The sequence below is a fragment of the Phocoena sinus genome, chromosome 1 (assembly GCF_008692025.1).
Source record: "Phocoena sinus isolate mPhoSin1 chromosome 1, mPhoSin1.pri, whole genome shotgun sequence".
NCBI classification, from domain to species: Eukaryota; Metazoa; Chordata; class Mammalia; order Artiodactyla; family Phocoenidae; genus Phocoena; species Phocoena sinus.
In genome coordinates, this window is record NC_045763.1 from 129081349 (window position 1) to 129104604 (window position 23256).

The 23256-nt window shown below is 39.8% G+C and overlaps 1 protein-coding gene and 1 non-coding gene across 2 annotated transcripts in view; both read left to right on the forward strand.

The window, feature by feature from the left end:
- The window catches only part of LOC116765140 (dynamin-3-like), a 162167-nt gene that overhangs the window by 124815 nt on the left and 14096 nt on the right, over window positions 1-23256 (forward strand). The window contains exons 6-7 of the mRNA XM_032654435.1: window positions 5886-6112; window positions 7312-7548. Coding sequence (XP_032510326.1) covers window positions 5886-6112; window positions 7312-7548 — 464 coding nt within the window. The remainder of the gene's footprint in view (window positions 1-5885; window positions 6113-7311; window positions 7549-23256) is intronic.
- On the forward strand, window positions 6243-6377 carry LOC116745540. Its single transcript, XR_004347462.1, has one exon. It is a non-coding gene; the product is annotated as a small nucleolar RNA SNORA18 (small nucleolar RNA).

Consider the following 23256-nt stretch of genomic DNA (forward strand, 5'->3'; position numbering starts at 1 on the left):
CACACACACGTGAGGGTAATTGCCCTCACTTCTCACTAGTGTGCTCACTTGCTTCATGAAATGGCAAAAGCCCCACCTACAGGGTATTATCCGTGGAAGTAAAGTTCTGCTAATTGTCTCCAGGGAGACCTCACATAAGAGTCATGAGAAAGAAGACTTCAATTAAGATCTGATCTCCAAGGTCAAACCTTGAAGTAGAGATTAATAGGAATAAGGAGAAAGCAAAAACATTATGTAATGCTGGATTCTTATGAAGTTATGGTTATCTTTGTTTGAATTTAACTTTTCATATCTACCAGAAAATAGTTTTACACATCTAGGATGACTGCTTTTCTTTGGGTATTATTTTATCCACTTTTTTACTACACATGTAAGAGTATATAGTTATATATATAAAATATATATATTAAATCTATATATGTAATTATGTATATGTAAAAATACAAATCCCTTTTTTAAAATGTACTCATATTCTCATGGCATTTTATTGTACAGAACGTCTGAGCCCTTTTTGTTCATTCCAGAACAATTTGTTCATTCCTTTTGAGTACAGGAACAGAAACACAGTGAACACCCAGCACTGTGTCATGCATATGTGTTGACTTTTTTTTTATTTAAAGTGAAGAGATCTTCAAGTGAGAGAATTAATCATAGAATCACAACAAGAAAACACATACTTTGACTCCTTATTCTGAATTCCATCCACTTAACCCTGCTGTTTCTACAAATGGTTGTGGGTGAGAAAGCTAGCTGTTCCTCCAGAACCAATAAATGCCTAAAGCTGGGTCCTCTATTTGTTGACTATCACTATTGAAAATGGTGCTGTGGCCCTTCCTCTTTGAAATGGGAGTGACTACTCTGCCTTCTGAAAAAGAATATGTTTCAGCCAACTTTCATAAAGTTCAGAATTTGGTGGGCAGTTTCCTTTGAAAGTTTACATTAAGCGTTCTGCCACTCAAGTCTCCATATGGAATTGTTTAAGAAATTTAAAGCCAGCAATAAATGCCTCCCCTCGGACATACTGTAAGCCTTTGTCTATTGAAATGCAGCAGCTGTTTCATTGCTTAAACATACCAGGTAACAGCAGCGCAAAGAAATAGCAAGTTTACGACAGGCAGTTGTTCTAGACAGGCTACAGGCAAAGAAACAGAGTTTTGTTCGGTACATGAAAGAAAACACACATATAATGCCCCACAGCAAGCATATTTTGATGGCCTCTTCCCTGTAGCTCACACCACCAGAAGTTCTCCATCAGAGAATCAAGAAAGTGGATCCAGTTTTATTCGAAAAGTATTACTGGCTAAGGGGCACACAATTCTGTGTTTGAACAGAATAGCCACCTGCTGGGTACTCATGATTTTGTGCAGTTTCCAAATGAAGAAATTGAGGCCCCAAGAGGTTTAAGTGACTCGCCCAGAGGGTTCATTTTACTTGAAGATTTAATTAGGGTTTGTTTGAATATGAGGAACAATGTTTTGTATCTTAACTAGTAAGTAATTTAAAACATTGTTCCTCATATTCAAACAAACCCAGCTAATACAAAATAGAATGTAAAGTTTTTTTATGAAACATTTTAAGAACCAAGCATGAAACCTAGAGGCATTTCACACTTGGAGCCTGTGCCCCTGGACCCCTGGAGGTCCAGGTTCACTCTCCTTGGCCATTGATACTTTGGTGGAAAATTAGTAACATGTGCCCTAGTTTCAAAACTTACTGTAACTTTAATGTGTGTGAAGTAGAGTGTTATTTTAAATGTTCATTATTTGAGGGAAAAGTACATCTTAAATGCCAGAGCACTGATTTGTTTCCACGGGTCAAGAATTCTGCATCCTGCTCAAGAAACAGATCCTGACTAGGACCCAGAAGCCCCACTCTTTCTCCCCCTCCCCTATCACTCCCCACCAAGGGAAACACTCCTGCTTTCTTACACTGTAGATGAGTTCTAACTGTTCTTGAACTTTGGAATCATACAGTACGTACTTTTTTGTGCGTCTGTCTTCTTTTCTCGACCTTTGTGAGTCAAGGGATGTTACTTTTTTTTTTTTTTAAAGAAGGAAAACTTCGTTGGTCTTTAGCAAAATGAAATCCCTCAGAAATGTAAAGCAGCCTTAAGCGGAAACGAGAGAATTGTGAGATCTCAAAGAATCACAAAATTCTACCCAAGTCCCTCTCTAAAACTAAACAAAATTAAACATCTCAATTAAATTTTTATGTGCGTATTCACGTGAATGAGAGTTATCACTGTCCCATTCTGTAGTTCCTCCTGTCTCAAAACAGAGATTTTAAGGAAATGGTCTCCTTAGTAAACTGAATTGTATGAAAACTCTATAAATGCCTCTCCTATTTGTGAAGGCTTTAAAATGGTTGTAGTAATAAAGACAAAGAAAGTTACAGATCCAAAAATACTGCAGGTTGCTAGAGAAGGGTTAAAGTAAGAAAGAGAGGAAAACATGTGGAACGTTTTTAATGACCTCACATTCCTTTACACTGAGCAGAACGACATGGTGCAGTAATGCCTGTTTATCTAGCCTGTAGAGTTTGAACTGGAATGAGGTTTTGTGTGTGAGAATTTTTTGGTGAACCACACAAAGATGTATAGGTTATAAGGTGTTATAATTAAAGGCATAAATATTATTTCAAATCTCACATCCAAGTATAATTAGTTTATGTCATGTTCTGTGAGGTATTTTCTAAATGGTATCATGTAAAAGAGATCCACTTGCCCTCCAATTGTGCAGAATCCTTGGTTTAAATATTTGTACCATTGACATACAAACTGCTCAGAAAGTCCCTGAAGTGTCTGGAAACTCCCCGAAGTCCCCCACCTTTGTTCCAGTTGTAGCATTAGAAAGTGAGGCTAGCAGGAGGAGAAGAGTCTTTCTAGAAGTTTTCTTAAGTGCAAAATAAAACGTTAACTTATGCTTTATGTTGAACTATGTCACTTGATGCCAGCACTGTTGCACTAACTTCCTACCCCTTCATACCTAACGCCAAGTTAGACTATATACTGTAAAAAGAACAGCTTTTGTTGATGGAGCACTGACTAAATGCTGGGCATCATGCTAGGCAATTTATATTCACACTTTCACTGAATCCTTGTACCAACTCTTTTTTTTTTTTTCCCTTCCACCAGCTCTTGAGGCAGCTCCTACCTTTAACCTCATTTTACAGATCAGGAATCTGAAACTCAAAGAGGTTAAATTATTTGTCCAAGAACAATAAGTGTTAGAGCTAGGAGTCAAATTCAGAGCTGTCTGATTCCAAAGAATATGCCCTTAACCACTGTGCTATATTGCCATTTTCTCTCATGCTAAAATTATTCATATTATTTCAGAACATTGCCAAATCTGTTGGATAGTAGGCAACTATCCAACTATCCATCTATGTTACAGTTTTAGTGTGTAACATTTTGATGTGGAAGAGTTGATTCAAGGCAGATCTTTGATCAAAATGCTGAAGCAGGCTCTTACTATTTTATTTTGTGGTTTGTTTGACAGTTGCTTCTTAATTCAGATCTGCTTTAAATCTATTCTTGGAAGAATCTTCTTTTAAATTGTGTTTAATAGATTCTAAGTGATACTCCAGGAAGATGTAAAGCTTCAAAAGAGCTTAACCCAACTGATGGTCAATGCCAGGAAACTTGTCTGGTTTTGAGTTTGGAGTTGCATCATCTCTCCAAGTGGATACACACACCTCACAGTGGAAGATTTGTGCAAGCGTGCATGACTCCTTGGGTACCTGCAAGTGTGTCTGGCAGTAAATAAATCTTCAAGGAGGGGAATGAAATATTTCTTAAGCCAAATTTACTATCTTCTCTAAATCTGACTTTCTTTGACTTCCCTTCACCCAAACCTCAATGCTTGAGGTGTCTTTGTTCCTTTCTTTTTTGCCCTTCACATCCAAACAGCACCAAGTCCTGTTGGTTTTTCCTTTATAATGGCATTTATATCTGCCCATATTTTCTATGCCACTTACTAAATTAAACCCTTATCATCTCATAAATGATCTGCAATGGCCTTCCAACAGATTTATCTCTACTACCACACTTGCAAATTATTTTCCAATCACAGCCAGCTTGATTTTCCTAAAACTCTCTTTTATTATTTCGCTTACTTGTTTTAAAAGCCTTCCATGGCTTCCCATTGCCAAGTGGATAAAGTTCAAGCACTTTTCCTTGACATTCAAGGCCTTGACACCTGGCCCAGGGTTATCTGGCCAAATTTACCTTCCACAGCTATCACACATAAACCTTCCCTTCCGCCAGACAGTTGCCCAAATACATCTCGCGTGTTAGATTGCTTCCACATTTAAATCACTCCTGGTTTACAGAATATGTGCAGAGAACACTTTTTATTTCACCACAACAAAGCTGTGATTTAGCTGAATTTTCGGATTAGTAGAATTATCTACATGGTTTGATACCTTTAAAAAATAGTGAAGCTATGTGTTTCAGAGTCTTGTCATCTCTGAGTTACAAATGTAACTACAACCCAGGAATTTTGAGCATCTGACAGGTGTTCTGTTGTCTGCTTGAATTAGTAACAATTAAATATACTGGACTTTGGCCTTTCTTAGAGCCAGTGACTCTAGATAAGCACTAGCTTTCTCATTTAACAGAGAAACTGAAAAATCCAAGTTGCTTTATTTTTCTAGGCTTAAGTTAATTGTCATACATGTGCACCACACTAAAATAATGATGCTTAAACATAAATTATCTTTTCTAAGCACTCAAAGTGAGGCAAGGGGGTTAATGGAAAGAGCACTGGACTTCAAGTCAGAAGATTTGGGGTTCAACTTAATGTTGTGTGACTTTGGGCAAGTTACTTAAACTCTCTGAAGTCCATTCAGTTCCTTCATCTGTAAAATTGGGATAATAATATACATTCCATAAGTATGCAGTGAGAATTTAAATCAGATAACTTGTAAAGGCACATTGGATTTAATTGATTCTCACATTCACTTTTTTCACATTTAACATTTCTAACATGAAGATGCATGTTACACTCAATGACATCTTGGCATTCTGTTGTAGTTTAGTTGATGGTGTTTTTTCTTTCTTAGTGGCACATAAAAGACTGGTGTGTCTTAAAATCAGTGGTGTCTTAGACTTGATGAAATATAATGATTGGTTCTCTCTCCCTCAGGGCTACACAATATATGCATCCTCTCCATTCTCATCCTGCCACAAAATGCCCCTCCCCTAAGACTCATACGAATTTTTCTTATTTTAGTTTGTTTTCATATATCTGTTAACTGTGGAACCTTATGTCAGTCCTCATCACTGTTAAGCTCTAGAAAGCAGAGAATATATCACTTTTTCTTTGTAAATCAACTTGCATAATTATATACGATTCTGTATTTAATAAATACTCACTTATTGGTGCTAATTCCACTTTTGAAACAACACTGAAACCTGGGGTCTTAATAGTATTCCAGTGATTTTGGTAAAAGCTAGGTAAAGGGCTGGGAATACCAAGGAAGGAATAACTTGTGTTATTACACAGGTTTCTGTGTGTCATTGTTTCCTGTTGAAAATACCACTGCTTACCTCCTGGTACCTTCCCTTGTCTATATATAAGCCAAGCAGCCTCAGATAACATTGCAGAAATGCTTGTACAGCCAACAGGCCCTGTTCTGGCGATGGTGAGGTTTGGCCCTCTTTTCAACTAATCTATGTTTTTCTTTACTGTCAACAGCCATAAAACTGAGAGGAAAACTATTATTGGCATTGGGAGGATAATGAAGAAAATAAGCATAAATAGATGCACAATGCATCCCTTTTCCCAGAGTGGACTTTTGTGGCCTTTGTCCACAGGCTATGAACCAGTTTATCATTCAGTCACTCATTCATTCCCATTTTTTACTTTTCTGTGGTGACCTGGCAGGTTAAAGATTTCATAAATTCTGAGCTCCTAGCACAGTTATATTCTTCAGAGGACCAAAATACTCTGATGGAGGAATCTGCGGAACAGGCTCAGCGCAGGGATGAGATGCTTCGAATGTACCAAGCCCTTAAAGAAGCCCTCGTGGTCATCGGTGACATCAACACATCCACGACGTTCACGCCCGCACCGCCGCCAGTGGACGACTCCTGGATCCAGCATTCCCGCAGGTAGGAAGATGGCTCCACATCACCAGAGGCCTCCCAGCTTGTCCAGTGTCATTTTCTGAATGTGCTTCCCTAAACCAGTATGAACCTAAAGAAAAAAGAGGAAAAAAGATATTTAAGTCCAGGAGCGAGAGAGAAGGTCAGATGATCCCAACCGCTTTCAAAATCAAGCACAAAATCGTTGGAAACGCCTCATAGATTAACTGTGTGGTTTCCTTTACTTATAGAACTACTTGTTAGATCTGTGGGAAAGAACTACAAGACAGAGCTGCCAAGTAAACTATGAAAAACCTAACAAACTTTTTATCTTAGGTATTGGCATATCCCAATGATCTGTACTGTTCTAGGGTGTGATGGCTTAGGAGTGAATATGATTTGAACCTAGTACATTTTTAGAGTGTGTCAAATTCAGAACCGGGCAGATCCATCTCCTGACCCTAAACATGGTCCTAAAGTAAATCGCTTGAGGAAATTGGATCCTAAAGATTACAGGTGGGGAATTTTGAAGTGTGTCCATATTTCATTGGAGATCAAAGAAGCCTAACTAAAAGAATTGTGGGCTGACTTACATGATAACTTCTTTTTGAAAGGGCTGTTTTATCTTGAAGATTATGAGTTTGGAGGAACTAAGGTGATTGGCAGTGGAAAGAATCAGAACATATGAAATTCCTTAAAAATTTATTGACTTAAATAACTGTGTTACACATAATTTAAAAAAAACTTTACACTTAAAAAAAATCAAGCACAATATATCCTTACATTGGAACGTTATACAGCCATTAAAAAGAGTAAGTTCTTTAAGTAGTGGAATGAAAACACAGGCCAGTTAATGTGAAGCTTAAAAAAAAAAGTTAAGTTGTAGAACATTGTGTACAAAAAAGCAATGTATATATATATATATATATATATAGAGAGAGAGAGAGAGAGAGAGAGAGAGAGAGAGAGAGAGAGAGAAGATATTGTAGAATATAGTTAAAAAGGATACCCGGGAAAAGATGTTGGTTGTCTCCACAGAGCAAGGGGGGAGAGGAGGGAAACTTTCTTTTCACTATTTACCCTTCTATTACCGTTTAACATCCCTAACACGTGTCTGAGTTAGTCAGAAAATACTTTTTAAAAAGCAGTCAGTTATAAAATATTTTTTAAGGATGAATTCCAACGGAGAGGAGGATGGGCAAACTGCTGTCGGTCTCTGCCCCCAGGTCCCCGCCTCCAAGCCCCACCACCCAGCGGAGACCAACGCTGAGCGCGCCCCTCCCGCGGCCCACGTCCGGCCGCGGGCCCGCACCCGCCATCCCCTCCCCGGGACCCCACTCGGCAGCGCCTCCAGTGCCCTTCCGGCCTGGCCCATTGCCTCCTTTCCCCAACAGCAGCGACTCGTTCGGGGCGCCTCCACAGGTTCCGTCTCGGCCCACCAGGGCTCCTCCGAGCGTCCCAAGGTGAGTGTTCTGCGCGAGACCGAAAGCAGGGCCATGCTCATCGGTTCTCTTCTCATAGCCTGACAGACAAAATTGATTTGGAAAAGAAAATGGTAAAGATACTGTGATACACGTTTTCAGCTTTCCCTCCGGGAGGGGGATCGTGGGAAGATTGCTGAGCCTGTGACACCATTTAGAAACCAGTATATGGCCTAAACCTCTCCTTTCTCAACTGGCACAAACTAAATGGGACCAAAGAAACCTGGGTCCAGATGAATGACGATTTGGCAGCTGGTTGTAGAATTTGACGGAGACCTTTGAAATGAAAGAGTTGTGGCTGGGTTGCTGCAAGCTGTGTGCTCCCTAGGTCACAAGAGCATCACCAGCTAAGGCCTGGCCTTCTCTATTACCAGAGGAATTCTAGAAAACCACTGACTTCAAGGAATATTATCCATCTGCCCTCTGAACTTTGACCCTTAAACCCAATATTATTAACTTTAATGTAGGCTGAGTAAAAATCTGGCTGGTTAATCTGATTGTTTTTTAAAAAGCTATGCATAGAAATTTTAATACATATAATTGCTGTGTGCAGTCACTGATCACATATAAGATAGAACATTGTACATTTGAATAATACATTTGGCATTTGTAAGCAGATTGTCAGGCTTAACTGTGAAACAGAATAGCTAATAAATAAGTAGAACTTGAAATATGTATACATATAGTTGAAGCTATATTCTAACCTTCATACATTTATGGTCAATATACTAATTAGAGATTTTGAAAATAGAGGGAATTAGGGTTTTTTCCCTCAACATCAGAAATCTAAAACTGAAAGAAAATAGCCCATGCAGAAAGTTAGTTTTTTAGAAGTTCAATTCAGAGGGTTAAAATGTTTGTATACTCCATGAAGAAAAACCTTACTATGCAGGTACCATAAAAAGAGAAGTGAGTTCTGCCCACCCATGAAGCCTGAGTCACCTCACCCTCTGATTTCAGTACTTACATTTATTTTGATCTTCAGGCTGTTGGGTATAATGAAGAGAAGAAGGGGCATCTTAACCCACTAAACAAAGGGAAGTGTAGGGGGAATAGAAGGAGATGTGCAATCAGAAGACCTGGTTTGCCACAGGCCTTGGGCCACTCATTTAACTGAGCCAGGAGTTCCTCATCTATGAAATAAAGATATAACAAGGATGTGGCCCAAATCATATGAGACAAGGTATTTGAAAGAGTCTCACAAACTGTAAAGCACTGTGGTTGTTACTGCCATCATGATTTTGGTCCCCATCAAAGAGGATATATGTACTCTCAAACCTATGTATTTTTTTTTCTAACCTCAATAGGTTTGGCTTATAATTTATTTGGAACTGAGCTGAATTTCTGGTAATAATAGTAACAACAGGTAGTATTTATTGAGCTCTCAATGTACGCTAGGCACTGTCCTAAGAGCTTTGCAGGTACCTTTTTGTTTAATGCTCACAACAACCCCATGAGATAGGTTATTATCTATTTTACAGACGAGGTACAGGACGAGGCACAGAGGTTAAGCAACTTGCCCAAGGCTGCTCAGCCAGGCCTGAATCGAGCTGGGCTTTAATCCCAAGCAGTCTCCTAACCATGTCGGGGTTTCTCCACCTCAACACTACTGACATTTTTGTTGTGGACATTGTGCTATGCGTTTTAGGATGTTCAGCAGCATCCTGGCATCTACCTAGTGGATGTCGGCTGCACTCCCTCAGTTGTGACCACTAAGAATGTCTCCAGACATTGCCACTGGGGGCTGGGAGAGAGGCGGGGGGGTGGGGTGGGGGGATGCGGGGAGAGGTTAGGGTTAGGGTTGAGAAGGCTTGAGGACCCCCTCCTGGAGAACCACTGCACTGCAGTATTCAAAAGACTGTCCCTTCCATGTAAACAAGCATAAAGGTCAGCATTGAGCCTCACCACACACAAGATTAAATTATTGTTTTAGGAAACTTAAAACTGACTGGGAAAGGGTCTGCAGTTGTGCCAAGAAGGTGTGGAGGCCATTGGTGGGGCGGGGTGGGGGGTTGTTAAGCGTGGGAAGACGGGAGTCCCATACAGGAGCCTTAAAGTGGGCTATTTTGTCTGTTTAGCTATAAGAAGGAACTAGAGCAACCTGGTGGCGCCTGTCTTCGAGAATGAAAGTGCATGTCTTTGCCTGCTCGCTTGGCTGCTTTACCTCTGGGTTTCAGATAAGCTGGCTTGCCAATACCCTTTAGAGATAACTGTTGAATGCTAAATTGATTTGTTAAGCCAGGTGGAGTCGCCCTTGGTATTTCCCAGCTCACACACACACAAGGTAGGCAGCAGGAATCGGGCTCTGGAGCCTCTGCTGGAGAAGGGAAACTGCCAGGTTTCAGGCACCTGCTTTGGGGAATTTATAGGACAACAGCGTGTTATTCAAAATTTCTGGAGTATTCTCAGGTTAGAGCCAGACTTAACTTGATCTGACCTTGCAAAGAGTCTCAAAAGTAAAACAGAAATGAGGGTTCAGAGTAAAAGAGGAAAACCGGTGGTTTCTGCTGAGCCTTCCAGTTTCAGCGCCAGTTCAGCGCACTGGGAGGGAAATCCTTGGGGGGACGAGGGGGGGGGTCACCTGAGAGAGAGCAAGAAAGACTTTGTTAGGATCCTTATGCCTATTAAAATTTAGCTTTAGATGGAGAATTCTGACCACGTAAAGTCTGTTTTTAATAAAAGCCAGGGCAGGAATCCTACCAAATGCAAGCCAGAAATAGGGTTTAAGATTTCAAAAAAAGAAAGAGAGAAAAGGAAAGAGAGACAAAGATAGAAAGAAAGAAAGAAAAAGTTGAGGGAAGCTCTTGTTGAAACTTCACCTTGTTCTATTTATTTATATACTCTCTTTTCCCTCCATGACTTGCCTCCATTTTCTCTATTAAAAACTAAAATAACTCGAAATGCCATTATCCGTCATCTCCAGAAAAACAACCCTTAGGTTTCCGAGAAGGAAGTTTATTTTTTTCTCCAGTTTTTTGCTTTCTTAAAGGCACTTTCTCCCCTTTTATCTGAAACCAGAAACTCATAACGTGACAAGACAGCATAAGCAGTGTCCTGCCGGCTCCCTGCTGGGCTTTAATATTACAAAGGCAAAAACTGAACTTTTAGAGGCAAAAGATTCTGCCACTCAGCGTGTGCCTGTGCACAGTTTTCTTCTGGATAATTTGTGATTTCATTAGCAAGTTGTGATCTTCACTTTTAAGAGCGTAGATTTATCGTAACCCTATTCAGATGTAGTGAAAGCACCTGCAATTGTACAGAAACCATGAGTGTTCTGCTTTTAAAAAAAAAAATGATGATTTTTCTATCTTTCCATTCCAATGTAAAGGACGAGGAAGGAGAGAGGCTGGTGGAGTGGTTTTTGGCCCAGTTTTTCTCAGCTGCTCAAGCTGCTCTGGTTTATGTGCACGGAGATTTTCAGTGAGGGCTAGAAATATTGCAAACTACATGCCTGTTTTAATTAACTCCTCCTGAACTAGGGGAGCATCTCTATCCCAAAGAGCCTCACCAGCATGTATGCTTCTGCCACTAGAAAGTTAACTACGCAAATCTGATTTGTGGGACATTCTCTGTTGCCCGAATGTTTGGTGTGTCCCCTCCCCTCTCACCTCTATCAACTTCTCTGAAGCGGCTGAAACCCAGTTGGAAAATCCCAGCTAGTCGTGTCCTTGTTGAGCAACATGATCTTAAACAGACATCAGTACCTCTTTAGGGCCCCTATTCTCTTACTTGAAGATCCTAATCTTCACCAAACACTAACTTTAGGGCTGATGTAGCTATTTTCGGTTACAGCTTCTTAAAATTAGCTAATTGGGAATCACAGCCTTTGACATTAACAGAACAAATTAACTGAATCAGAGTGTGTTTTTCCTGGCAACAGCCGACTCTGGCATTATTTCACTCATTTGTCTTCTCCCCTTTCCTTGGACTAGGCTATTTTGCAACGGTCAAAAGGGGATAAGGGTAGGAGGAAGGGTCTCTATCCAAGGAAAAGCAAACTTCATTTACCTCATCACCCAGTCTTCTATTTAAAAAAAAATTTTTTTTTGAAAAATAGAAGTCCTTTCTTTTAACCACCCCTGTCACCAAGTCTGATGGTGTCTTTTAAAAATGACAAAAGTGAATCAGAGGAAAGGACTTAGCTTTTTACTCCAGCTCATTCACATGACAGAAACACAGCATGGAAACCAAGAAATGCTCCACAGAAAGACTCTCTGGTGAGGCCCATGGTGAAACTGGGGTCCCTGCACTGCAGAGACAGCCCTGGAATAGCATCAAGATTATCCCAGGGCCTCCCACTTATGCTCCTTCCATGACTTAACAAAGTTTCCCTGACTTTACATGCACACTTTGAGAGTCTCATCACAGCCCCACATTCTCAGTAATTTACTACTCAACCAACCATGGCAAAAGGTACATCAGTTTCTCTACATGAAGAGACAATCCATGCACTCATGTTCTTTTTTTTTTACAGAGGTAAAAGCCATTTGGTTCTCTACAGTTTAGCTTAATCTGGTTTTAAATGTTTGACCCTGATGCTCTTCTGTACCATATCTCTTTTACGTATTTTATATGTTGATTTAATTGACAGTTAACACAGAATCCCTTTCACCTAGAGATAAGGTCTCCCTGTTTTGTTTTCAGCCAGTCCCCTGAATTTTGAGTAAGAGCAAACCCATGATTCTTATGAGTGTGTCTTTGCATCCCTAATATCAAGGTTTGGTGCCATGAAGGACGAAGCTGCCGAGCCTTGAAGTTGTGGGCTCAGGGTTCACGGACAGTTAAGCGACTTGTGGGACTAGCCTGTCTGACTCCCCAGCAGTCATGTACTGGAAACACCCTGACTTACTTCCTCCTCAACAGCCCTCTAAGAGTACGACTTCTTTTAGCAGCTGAGTGTCTTTGGACAAGTGATGAATTCATCTTGTGATTTCTGATTTCAGCCATGAGCTTTCTATTTTCCTCGACATCCTTCTCCTTTAAAGAACAAACAAATAAAAATATGATTAGGTGTTCTGATTTTTCAGGGAACAGTTTTTATATTTAGCAACTGGATTTAAAAGTCAAGCAAGGATTTTTACAAAGTATAATTGCTGAGAATAGAAACAACTTTGAGGCGTTCTTTCTGACTCTTAGTATTTAAGGCATCTCATGAGGCTACTATGTAACAAAATTAGTTACAGAAATCCCAAATGTAATTAATAATTTGTTGCAGGTTTAACATGAGTTGTCACGATGCTTAACATATTGTAATGAAAATGGGAATTTGGCCACAAGCTGCTCACTAAAGAAAAGCGTCCAATTTAATCTGAGCCCCACAATTAGATATTTCATCAAAATCATTCAAATGCCACAGTGATTCTGGTTGTAACATAATAATTCACTGAAGTGAATCAATGGTTAATGTCAAAGGTTTTCATTCTTCAGGTCTTGGTTTCATTCTGGTTCAAGTGGAAGTAAAATTAGCCTGGTGGTTTCCTTCTTGGGTATAGCAAACTTGAGTCTACTTTACACAAACATCTGCGTCCCGCCACAGTCCAGAATGACTGGCAGTCTGTTTAGGCAAGGCCCAGGAATTTGGGAGCTTTGCAGATGTGTCAAGGTAGATTTCAGATTGCCTTTCAGTTTTCAATGTGCCCCTTATCTTACTTTTCCAAACTTCTGATGGTGCAGGAGGGTACAAGAAAACGGAGAATAAGAAAGGATCTGCATGAGGCAAAGTACAAACAGCAGAAATGCAGACAGGCAGCAGGGCAGTAAATATAACAATATAGCATATACCATACCAGCCCCGTGCTAACTGGCATTGAGTTAAGGGAACAACTGCTTCCATGTCCCACGACCAAGAATAGCAAATAGCTCTGTCATTGTTCTCGTTTGGCACTCTAAATTGCTAAGCTTCAACAGTGTAGGGAAAGCCTTTCTGAGTTTCAGGGTACCTAATCCTGCCCCTGGTTTCACCTGATTGAGGAAGACAGCCAAGAAGGGAGTCTGGCACAAGAGCCACTGACCAGTGAAAAACGCACAGCCAATAATTGTTATTCTTCCTGCAGCCACTCAGCAGCAAACTGTCACCAGTTGGAATCTGCTGAATGTTCCTATATATAAGTTGATGTCAGCTCGGAGAAAAGAATTCTACCCAGCGTAAGCAGACCCACAGTCTTGTAGACGCACACAAGCTAGTACTTCTGTTTCATCACTGCCCTCTTTTGTCTCCCTCGCTGTCAGAAAAGAATGATTTTACAGGGAAAATCTTCATTTTCAGGCAGTTGTGGTCAGATGGCATGTTTTTCAATGACTTGAGAGATTCATGGCACAACATGATCCATGGCTCTTTCACCTCTAAATTTTATATAAGCAGCAAACTCCAAGAATGAGCTGCTGGACGCCTCTTCCTCCCTCTGACTTATCAGCTACGAGGAGAAATTAGAAGTGAAATTTAGCTTACTGGAGCTGCTTTAGCCGATAGCCAGGAAATTAAACATGAAAATGTAAATGCTGCATCTTTCTCTCAGAATGTGCTTTACATGCCTCCCTCCAGCAGAACGAGAAAGGAGTTGAGGATTTAACTGAGGGTTTGATGGCTTTTGTCTGCTTGTCATAACTTTACTGCTGCTTAAACATAGAATTTTTAAATGCCCAACGTTAAAACCTTTAGCTTACTCTAGCCAACATATTGTAACCATTGTCTAGGGGAACCTCTGAATCTAAACACATATTTACACCCTTTAGTTGCCAAATGAAATCCACCTGGCTTACCCAATGCTGTTTCCCAAAGAATATTGCACTTTTGGTCTGGCCAGTATTTTTAAATGCAGGGGACCGGGTGGTGGGGTTGGCGGGGTGTTGGAAATGCATTGGGTTTGCAAGAATCTGCATGTGTACTGATGCCACATTACCGGTATTTAGGTGAAGTTTAGATCGTATGGCAACTCTGACCAGAAATAGAATTCCTACAGAGGGCAAAGTCCAAAGCCACAAGGAACTGAGGCAGCCTCATCATGGCACAGTACTTCCTTTTCCTTCTGGCTACTTTCCAGGCGTCAGAGCCACACGATAGGCAAACCTGCAAATAACAAGTGCTCTAATTTCTGAAATTAGTTTTTAACCATTCCCATGAACACCAGGAAATGTCCACTCCTGTTTTCCAGTCAAAATTATCTGCTCACATGAATTCTAGAAAGAACACATGCCATCCAAGGATCAGGAAAAAAATCCTTAATCAAAATGGCAAATAGCAAAATTCTCAATCATTCATGGTCAATGACAAGGCCAGGCCTTCTTGATTTTAATTGCTCAGACACGTGGAGAATTCCAAATCTTTGTGACATCAGCATTTTCCCCCATTGGGATTAGTTTAAACACTGAAAAACAGGATAATACTGTTCTTGCTGCTATTATGGGAACCCAGTAAATATGCAAGTTAATATAAAATTTAGAAATATGCTTCATCCCTTTCCTATTTTTTTTCGTTTGTTTTGTTTTGTTTTTTGTAGAAAGGCTAATGAACCAACTGAGACAGAGAATCAGCTAAAGACTAGATAACCACCAACTAGATATACCACCACAAGTGAATCCCCAAGCTTCTATGGCAGTGTTGAAAACCAAGAGAAAGGAGACCTCAGGTGGCTTTGAATATGATTTGGAAAATAATCATATTTTACAATCAAATATGCCAGTTGCCTCCACCATGTAAACACTACCTGTATTAGGTTTCAGATTTTCATGATCAGCCTTATCTAAATTTCAGTGAATTTTGCATTCATCTAGAATGAGACCTTTTATGAGAGTAGGAGACAGGAAAGCCTTTTCAAAGGTATTTTGCAGCCCAAGAACCTAAAATGGAATTATTCCACTTGGGAATGGATAATTATGTAAGATATATTCTGTACCACGTGTATTTTTTTAACTTTGTATTAGGATTACTCTCAAAGCCAGTTTTAAAAGTGAATGAAGTTTTTCCCTCAAATAAATCTCCTCCTAGTCTCGTGTTCAAGGGTCTCCGCCAGAAAGTCTGCACACTGCTTTGCCTTTAGACCACCATTCATGGAGGAAAGCTATAAAAACTGAGGAAAACGCCTACTTATTTTTAAAACAACTAGAATTTCTTCTTGCTTCTTAGTAGTATTGGAAAATATTTTAATAACTAAAATAATAAAACTTCATGTGAGGCCAATTCTACATTAATTATTGCCTCTTGGGGTGGAAAATTAAGGAAACATTAGTAAATGTGTTAACTAGAGAAACCACTGCGCTAATTTCCCTGCACGTATCTGGGTCTAAGGTCACAATAAAATCCATACTGTACATAGCCCTTAAAAGAAAGCAAACTCACAGTTTTAGCTCTAACAATAGTAGTATCAGAATACTCAGGACTGAAATTAATGGACCATAAAAATCCCTGTGATTCATCAGTAGAATTTGATTAACCTACTTAAATGCTCTACAGTTCAGTTTAGGGATCTGTAATGAGGGTTGTTGATATGATTGCTTGATTTGTTTTAATATTTCAAACACTCTACCCCATTACCATCTTAATACTCGAAAACTAATGAGTATTTGAAAACTCATTTTAAAGCACCGTATCTTTGAATAAACATGTTGAAATCGTGTTTCTTGCTTTTGCTTAAAACTTTGGTGTGTGATTGATGCCACCTTGTAGATTTCCCTCTTTTTTTTAACTGTACTCGCCTCCTTCAACCCGGGACCTTTTCTATTTGATATATAGTGTTTATCCAGTCTTCTAGGTGTGTGAACAATACATGGGGCACTCATACCAATGACCATTGTTACTGTGTTGTTCCCTTCCCTGTAGAGCAAGAAGTCTCAGCAAAATATTCTTGACGGTCCCAAGGAATCTTTGCAATTTACAAATACTTTCACAGTCTCCGGAGACTCTTCAGGTTTCTGTCAAAATGATGTCATTTTTATCATTAGAGTTAACTTTTCTATTTTTGTCTATAGATTTCATACCACTTATTAAAGTGCATTTTGAGGTACAAAAATATGAAGCTAGAATAAGGAAGGTAGCACTGACTGTTGTCTCCAGTCCAGAAAGCAATGTTAAATCGGAAAGGCAAGGTTTTAGGACATTTCTTTTTACTGCATTCTCGTTGCACTCCTGCTTTGTACCCCAGTCCTTCTGATTCCCCTTGTCTGTCAGTTGGGCCCTACACCCAGTTATACAGGACAGTCTTCCTTTGGTTACTTCTGTCTGACACCTGCCTTCTAGCTGTGTTTGGCAGGCCAGCAGGATGAGGTAATAATCAGAAGAAAATGTTCTGGTTCTTTGGCCTCATCCATGTACAACATTATTCAAAACAGTTTTCTGTGAGTGAGAATAGAGTTGCTTTGAGGTCCCTTGGTCTAACATTCTGTGGTGGTGTGGAGGAACAAAACTGTAAACTTTTTTGATCCCTTCTAGAATAGTGGAAATATAAATTATACCTGCCTTTGTCCATCCTCTCAGTGATGTTTACAGACAGATATATGTAGAAATGAGAGCCTTTCATTTGTAAACATTCTGGCTTTACTCTCTCCAAGTCCAGCCATCTTCTTAAGCACAGCTCCCATGGTCGTTACAGTCGTGTTTTCCTAAAAGCATATTTTGTGAACTATTTCTCCAAGATGATGGCAGTTTTTGTAAGACAGATGCCTAAAAGACATATGGTTTTCATAGATTTTTCCGTCTAGACTAGCTTTATTTAGTGACTTTTGGTCTGAATTGGTCCAGTTAAATTTTCTGTAGGAGCTTGTATAAAATTTTTAAACGTGGGCATACCACTAAGGTGTAAAACAAAAAGTTTGACTTCTTGTTGGCGAGCGATTAAAAGGGATTGGTTGAAACTTTCCTTCAGGTTAAGTAATTCTGATCATACTGTACGCCCACTCGTCTATTCCTCTCCCACAACACTGTCCAAAATGGAAAGGCTTACCCTAAAAATCCGGTAACTGTTAAATTCATATACTTCTCACTGTTTTCCTGAGTAAATTCTTTGTATTCCAGTTGATGTATGTGAATGTGTTAGAAAGCTCTGATTCTTTCTGCAGACTCTTTACATGGCCCAGGGGACATATGATTCCTTGCCCTTTTAGCACCAGTTTTTACAAACACAGCATTTCCCTCATTTTAAAAAAACACCCAACAAGCCACTAAGTAAAGGAGACGAACATACAGGAGTTTTCGTAGTGCCTTCAAACACCAATGAAAAATTTCATTCTAAAATGCGGTTTTTGAGCCGGCATCAAAGACTCATTTGGCAACAATATGACACTTCAAGAGAAAAAGAATAACTTCTAGACTTGCCCAGAAAGCAGCCTTTTGCTCCCTCTTTTGTAAGAGCTAACACCGCAGATCCGTTCCCAGTTTAACTGCATCAGGACGAGGAGACTCGTGGAAGGGAGAAAATGTGGGCCGTTCTGTCTCCACCAGTATCATCACTTGGCTTCGCACTAAGCACTTACTTAATTGGACTCGGTCACATATTTGTTCACTGACATGGCAGCTTGCAAGGCACACCGCCTCTGTTTTTCTGTTTGCTTTCAACTTTTTTGTTTTTAAAATTTGAACTCTAAGGCATGTTAGAGCTCCTCCTGCTGGAATTTTTTTTTTTTTTAATCACGGGGATTCTAATTAGTAAACAGTAACTCGTCTCCATTTTCTCCACTCTGACTGATACGAGTGACCGGAAAAATACCACATGGTGCGTTCAAAACTGGCCTTTTAATTCACCGGGTATCACAGGTGAGGCAGAAATGAAACGCTGGCACAACGTAAATCTTCTGTAAGTCTTCAAATTCCCTGTGCTCAGTTTTTTCTTGTTGTTGTTCTTACAAAAATAAGAGGAATTGGAAAGTTAACTTTTGCATCAGTATTCCTAATTACATATTTACCCTCTTTGAGATAAGGCCCCACGTCAGATATCATGCCCGAAAGCTTCTTGCTCTCTATCAGAAAGGGGCAAAAGGTCTTTTCCACCTTTCCAAAGCAGAAATGAATTTTACACTTTCTTATAGGGATCCAGTGTTGCCTTTTCCCTCCCCATCCTTGCTTGTTTTGCTTCTTCTCCCTGAGTTGAGATGACAAAGGAATATGCATCTCAGAAGTAGAAGTTTGCCTCTCCCAGTAGCTAGTCCTTAGCACCTCCTTCCCAACTTCTCCTCCTTCCCCCAGATGTCTGAGTTGGCCAACCCCTTCCCCTGGTGCCTGGGGTGGGAGTGAGGGGAAGGGCAGGGAGAAGAGGACAGAAGAAGATGAAGAGGGTTAGAAATAGTTTTACCCCAGCTACCATCAATGGGAGTAGGTTTCTACATACAGCATGTAAGTTCTTAGATCTCTTTGGGCATTTCTTGAAAAAGAGAGAGAGAGGGAGAGAGAAGGGAGGAAGGGAAGGAGGGGGAGAGAGAGAGAAAGTCTTCCGAGGGGACACTGCCTAATTTCTTTCGATAGCCATGTGCGTGTAAATCTCTTTAAAAGCCACATCCTCTCTCTCTATGTAGTTTTCTCATCACTGTATTCCTCTTACCTTCTGCTTCTCTGCATACCTTTTAGTCTTTTTCTCTACCCAACTTATCTGTCGTCAGTGATACAGTACAGAAGCTAAAATATAAAAATTAATCTCAGAAGTAATGCTTTTTAGGAATCATATTTTAAAACAACTAAAAGCCCTCCAAAAGTTATTTGTTTTATGAATTAGGACTTGGAGCAAAACAAATAATTTTGCCACTTGTGCTAAAGAATAAGACAATACTTGATTTCTCAAACTGACAGTACTTTTTCTAGCTTTTTTTCCCTTCATACATACTATCTCCTATTCCTGGAATGCCAGTCCCCTCAACTTGTTTTGTTTTCTTCAAGTCCTTCCAATCCTCCAACCTCTTTCCATCCCCAGGCTAAGACTCCAGGTGTCCCTGAAACTCTTGAGGCATAATCCTGCCGTAGCACTTACCCAACTGTGGACACTGTTTACTTGTCTCTCTTCCCAGCTCAAGTAGAAACTCCTGGGCAGCGACTGTCTTTATTTCTGTACCTCTAACTCTTAATACAGCACCTAGCACATAAACAGGGCTTATTGAGGTAATGAAAGAAAACAAAATGTGTTGATGTTTGGTGTTTAATCAAAGTTTATTTTTAGAATTAGCCCAATATTTAGTGTATTTTAAGAAACAATTTAAACACACTTTCTCTCTTGTTCTGTTCTGTTGAAAACCTTGCCTGGCTAATTCTTTTTACAGCTCATAAACTGAGCAGATTTAATGTGGGTAAATCATCCCTTAAGCTGCCTTTTTGCTGCAGCCACAGAAGTGGGTTTATCAGTACCATCCTTACGGGTGAAATCCAAGTCAGATATTTAAAATAAAGTAAGGAAAGTGTGGCAAGGTAGGTTATATTAGCACTTATCTCAGAGACTAAGTTATACAGTATACTATATGTTTGCATCATCAAATAAAAACTGTGGACTGTTTTTCTCCTTATGTTCTTATTTCAAAGTCTATCAATTGATTCATACTTTCCCAATAGCATACATTATAAAATCGTGGGTTCATTTTCACAGAGGAAAGAAATGCTGGCTCTAAAATGTAGCAAGAATCATATTAGAGAATTTTTTGAATCCTTTAAATGGACTCCAAGTTCTCTGTTCTTTCCAACATCTACTGTAAACTATTCTTGGACAGTATCAGCTTATTCTGTTACTAAAGCTAAAAGGCCAAAAATATGCTGGATAGCATCCTATAGTATTTTTGATAATAAATTACAAAATATTACCTTCCATGTGGACAAAATCATGACTGTTTATAGCATTTTTCTGAACTTATTAGCCTTAGATTTTTTAGACGTGTAAACCCTGTTTTTTGAATAAATGCTCAAATCGAGAAGCAAAGCACAACACAATGCTGAAATTTAAAACGCTGTGTCCCATAACCTGTTCTCTTAGAGCAGACATTAGCAAGAGGAAGTCCTGGGTCATAGTTAGTTACCTTTCCATTTCACCGGGAGGTGTGCTCCTGTCTGATTTATCCTTGGGGATGTTCACTCATTCATGTTCTTGAACTTCTGGTAGGGACACTGCCCCCTGCAGGTGCTGTGGAAGGCTGCAGGCAGGGTAAGGAGTAATCTCAGGTTTTAGGAAAGCTTATAACGTTGTTCAGATGCCTTAAACTTTGAAAAATGATGCAAGGATTAAGTAATTCAAGAGGGTCGTGGAGAAGAAAGGCGTTTCAGTTCCTGGGAAGGAGATACTATGGGCATCTCCCAACTCAACTGATTCTGACGCCACCAGAGCCATTTTTGCCTGGAGCCACTCTAGAGCCGAACGCAGCAGAGTGCACTGTGGGAGGCTCTCTTCACAATTTTAGAAAACTCAGAAGCAGTTTTTGCTTTTTTTCTCTTTTGTTTTCTAAGAAATTCGTCCAGTGTAACCCTCAAAAAGGAGGTGCCTTACTTCTTGTGCTTAGGTAGAGAAAAACCTTCATTTTTTTTTTTTGATCTGTTTCATCAATAAAATTAAAAAGTTGTGCAACGGCTTCCCTGGTGGCACAGTGGCTGAGAGTCCGTCTGCTGATTCAGGGGACACGGGTTCGTGCCCCGGTCTGGGAAGATCCCACATGCCGCAGAGCGGCTGGGCCCGTGAGCCATGGCCGCTGAGCCTGCGCGTCCGGAGCCTGTGCTCCGCAGCGGGAGAGGCCACAACAGTGAGAGGCCCGCGTACCACCAAAAATAAATAAATAAATTTGTGCAAGTTGGTATTAGATTCTCATGGCTCCTAGAAACCGGAGATGTATAACTCTCTCATGATCCTAAATGCAATTATCTGTAAATTAAATTTTGAGACAGTTATATCTTAAAGCTTCACCTATATCTAATAAGTAGAACTTACGGTATAAATGAAGCCTATTGCATATCCTTTTTTTATGCAAATAACTATCCTCTTAGGCAGATAGCATTCCCCTAGAAGTATCAATCTTTGAATACTTTTTTGAGGGTTTTCCTTTTTTTTTTTTTTTTAAACTTGGGTCCACCTAGCTAACTAGGTTGGATTTCAATCATACCCTCTCCAAAGATGAGCGTTTGGAATGCATGGTTAGATGTGCTTAGTTTCTATACCTACTGCCATTTTCATGAGCAAATACAAGCTTCCCTAAACAAGTAGTTATTCTTCTGGTGATGACTAACAAGAAAACTACCATAGCGTAATATCTTTGTCTTTATAAAATAAACCTAAAACTGACCCATGCTTGAGTCTAATTTCCAAAGGTATCAAAGTATTTCTACAACCATTTCTTCATCTTTCTTAAGATTTTTTTCCAGCACTTTCTCTTTTTGCTTTTACTTTACCTGGCAAGTGAAATGAATTGTTAATGAAGCAGGGACAAAATCATTTATTATGTCTTAGAACAGTTTTCAGAGCACAATCCCAGGACCAGCAGCATCAGCATAATCTGGGAACTTGCTAGAAATATCTCACCCCTTTAAAAATTCTGTGTGGGACCTAGGAACCTGTGTTTTAACAAGTCCTCTGGGGAATTCTGATGCACTGTCCAGTTTGAGGACCATAGCCTTAGAACATGCCAACATAACTGCCGAATAGAAAGAATCCTGGCCTGGGAGTCATGATATCTTGTTTTAAGCACAGGAAAGGACAGAGCCTGAGCTACATAGACCCAGGCTGGCTCACATACTTGCCAGATAGATAAATCCCACTTCCCATCTTGAAGAGGAATAAGGGCAGGGGCAGAAAGACCAAGCCATTTCAGTAATCAGTGTCATGCTGATTACCAGGAAGCAGGGAGCTAGAGGAAAGGTAGCTTCCATCCTCACCCCCATTCTGATGCACCCCTGTTAAGACAGTCTCCCATCATGAATACCAAGAACCAGTTAACCCAAAGAAGTGCGGATGAGAATTTAGTTCTTCCATTCTTAGAAGAGAATCGAACAAAACAATAAGACAGCTGACCATTCTTCTCTCTTATCAGTGTAGCCAGTTGCTCCCCCACCATGCCTCCCACCCCAAGTGACCGTTTGACTTTCTTACAAAATTTGTCATTGTCCAAAATACTGCAAACGGTCCATCCCTGCAGCTACAAAGGCAACGTCAAGTATTACATCTTTCCCTTTGATTTGGAAGCAGAAACATAGCTTTTCTATCGTAACCATAAGCCGCCCACACACAACAGTGTTTCAATAAACACTAAGTGATGCAAGATGCTCCATTGCAATATAATGGGTAACTTAATGAAGCCCATCACTGCACAAAGTAACAGAGGAAAATTTGGTACAAAACAAATAACTCTGCTTGGCCCAGAATAAACTGTCTTACGAGGTGAATGTCTTTGGAAACTCTGAATGGTTAGGACCTAGACCAATGAAATGAACCTTAACAGTAAACCTTAAATGTTTTTCTGGTGTTGAAGTTGGCAAACATCTTAGCATTACTTATTAAGAAAATTCACACTGAACAACTTAATGCTTCTCTTGAATTGCTTTCTATAGAGATTATTGGGGGATTATTGTTTTAGAAATAAGATGATGCTCATTTCTTCCAGTAGGGTTGACGGACTTTTTTTTTATAAGTAAAATTATTTTATATATAAATAGTGAAGAAGTTAGTAATCATAAGCTTTCATAATCTATGACACTGACACATTAAAAAAAACAAAACAAAACACCAAAACACTGTAATCTTTACTTAA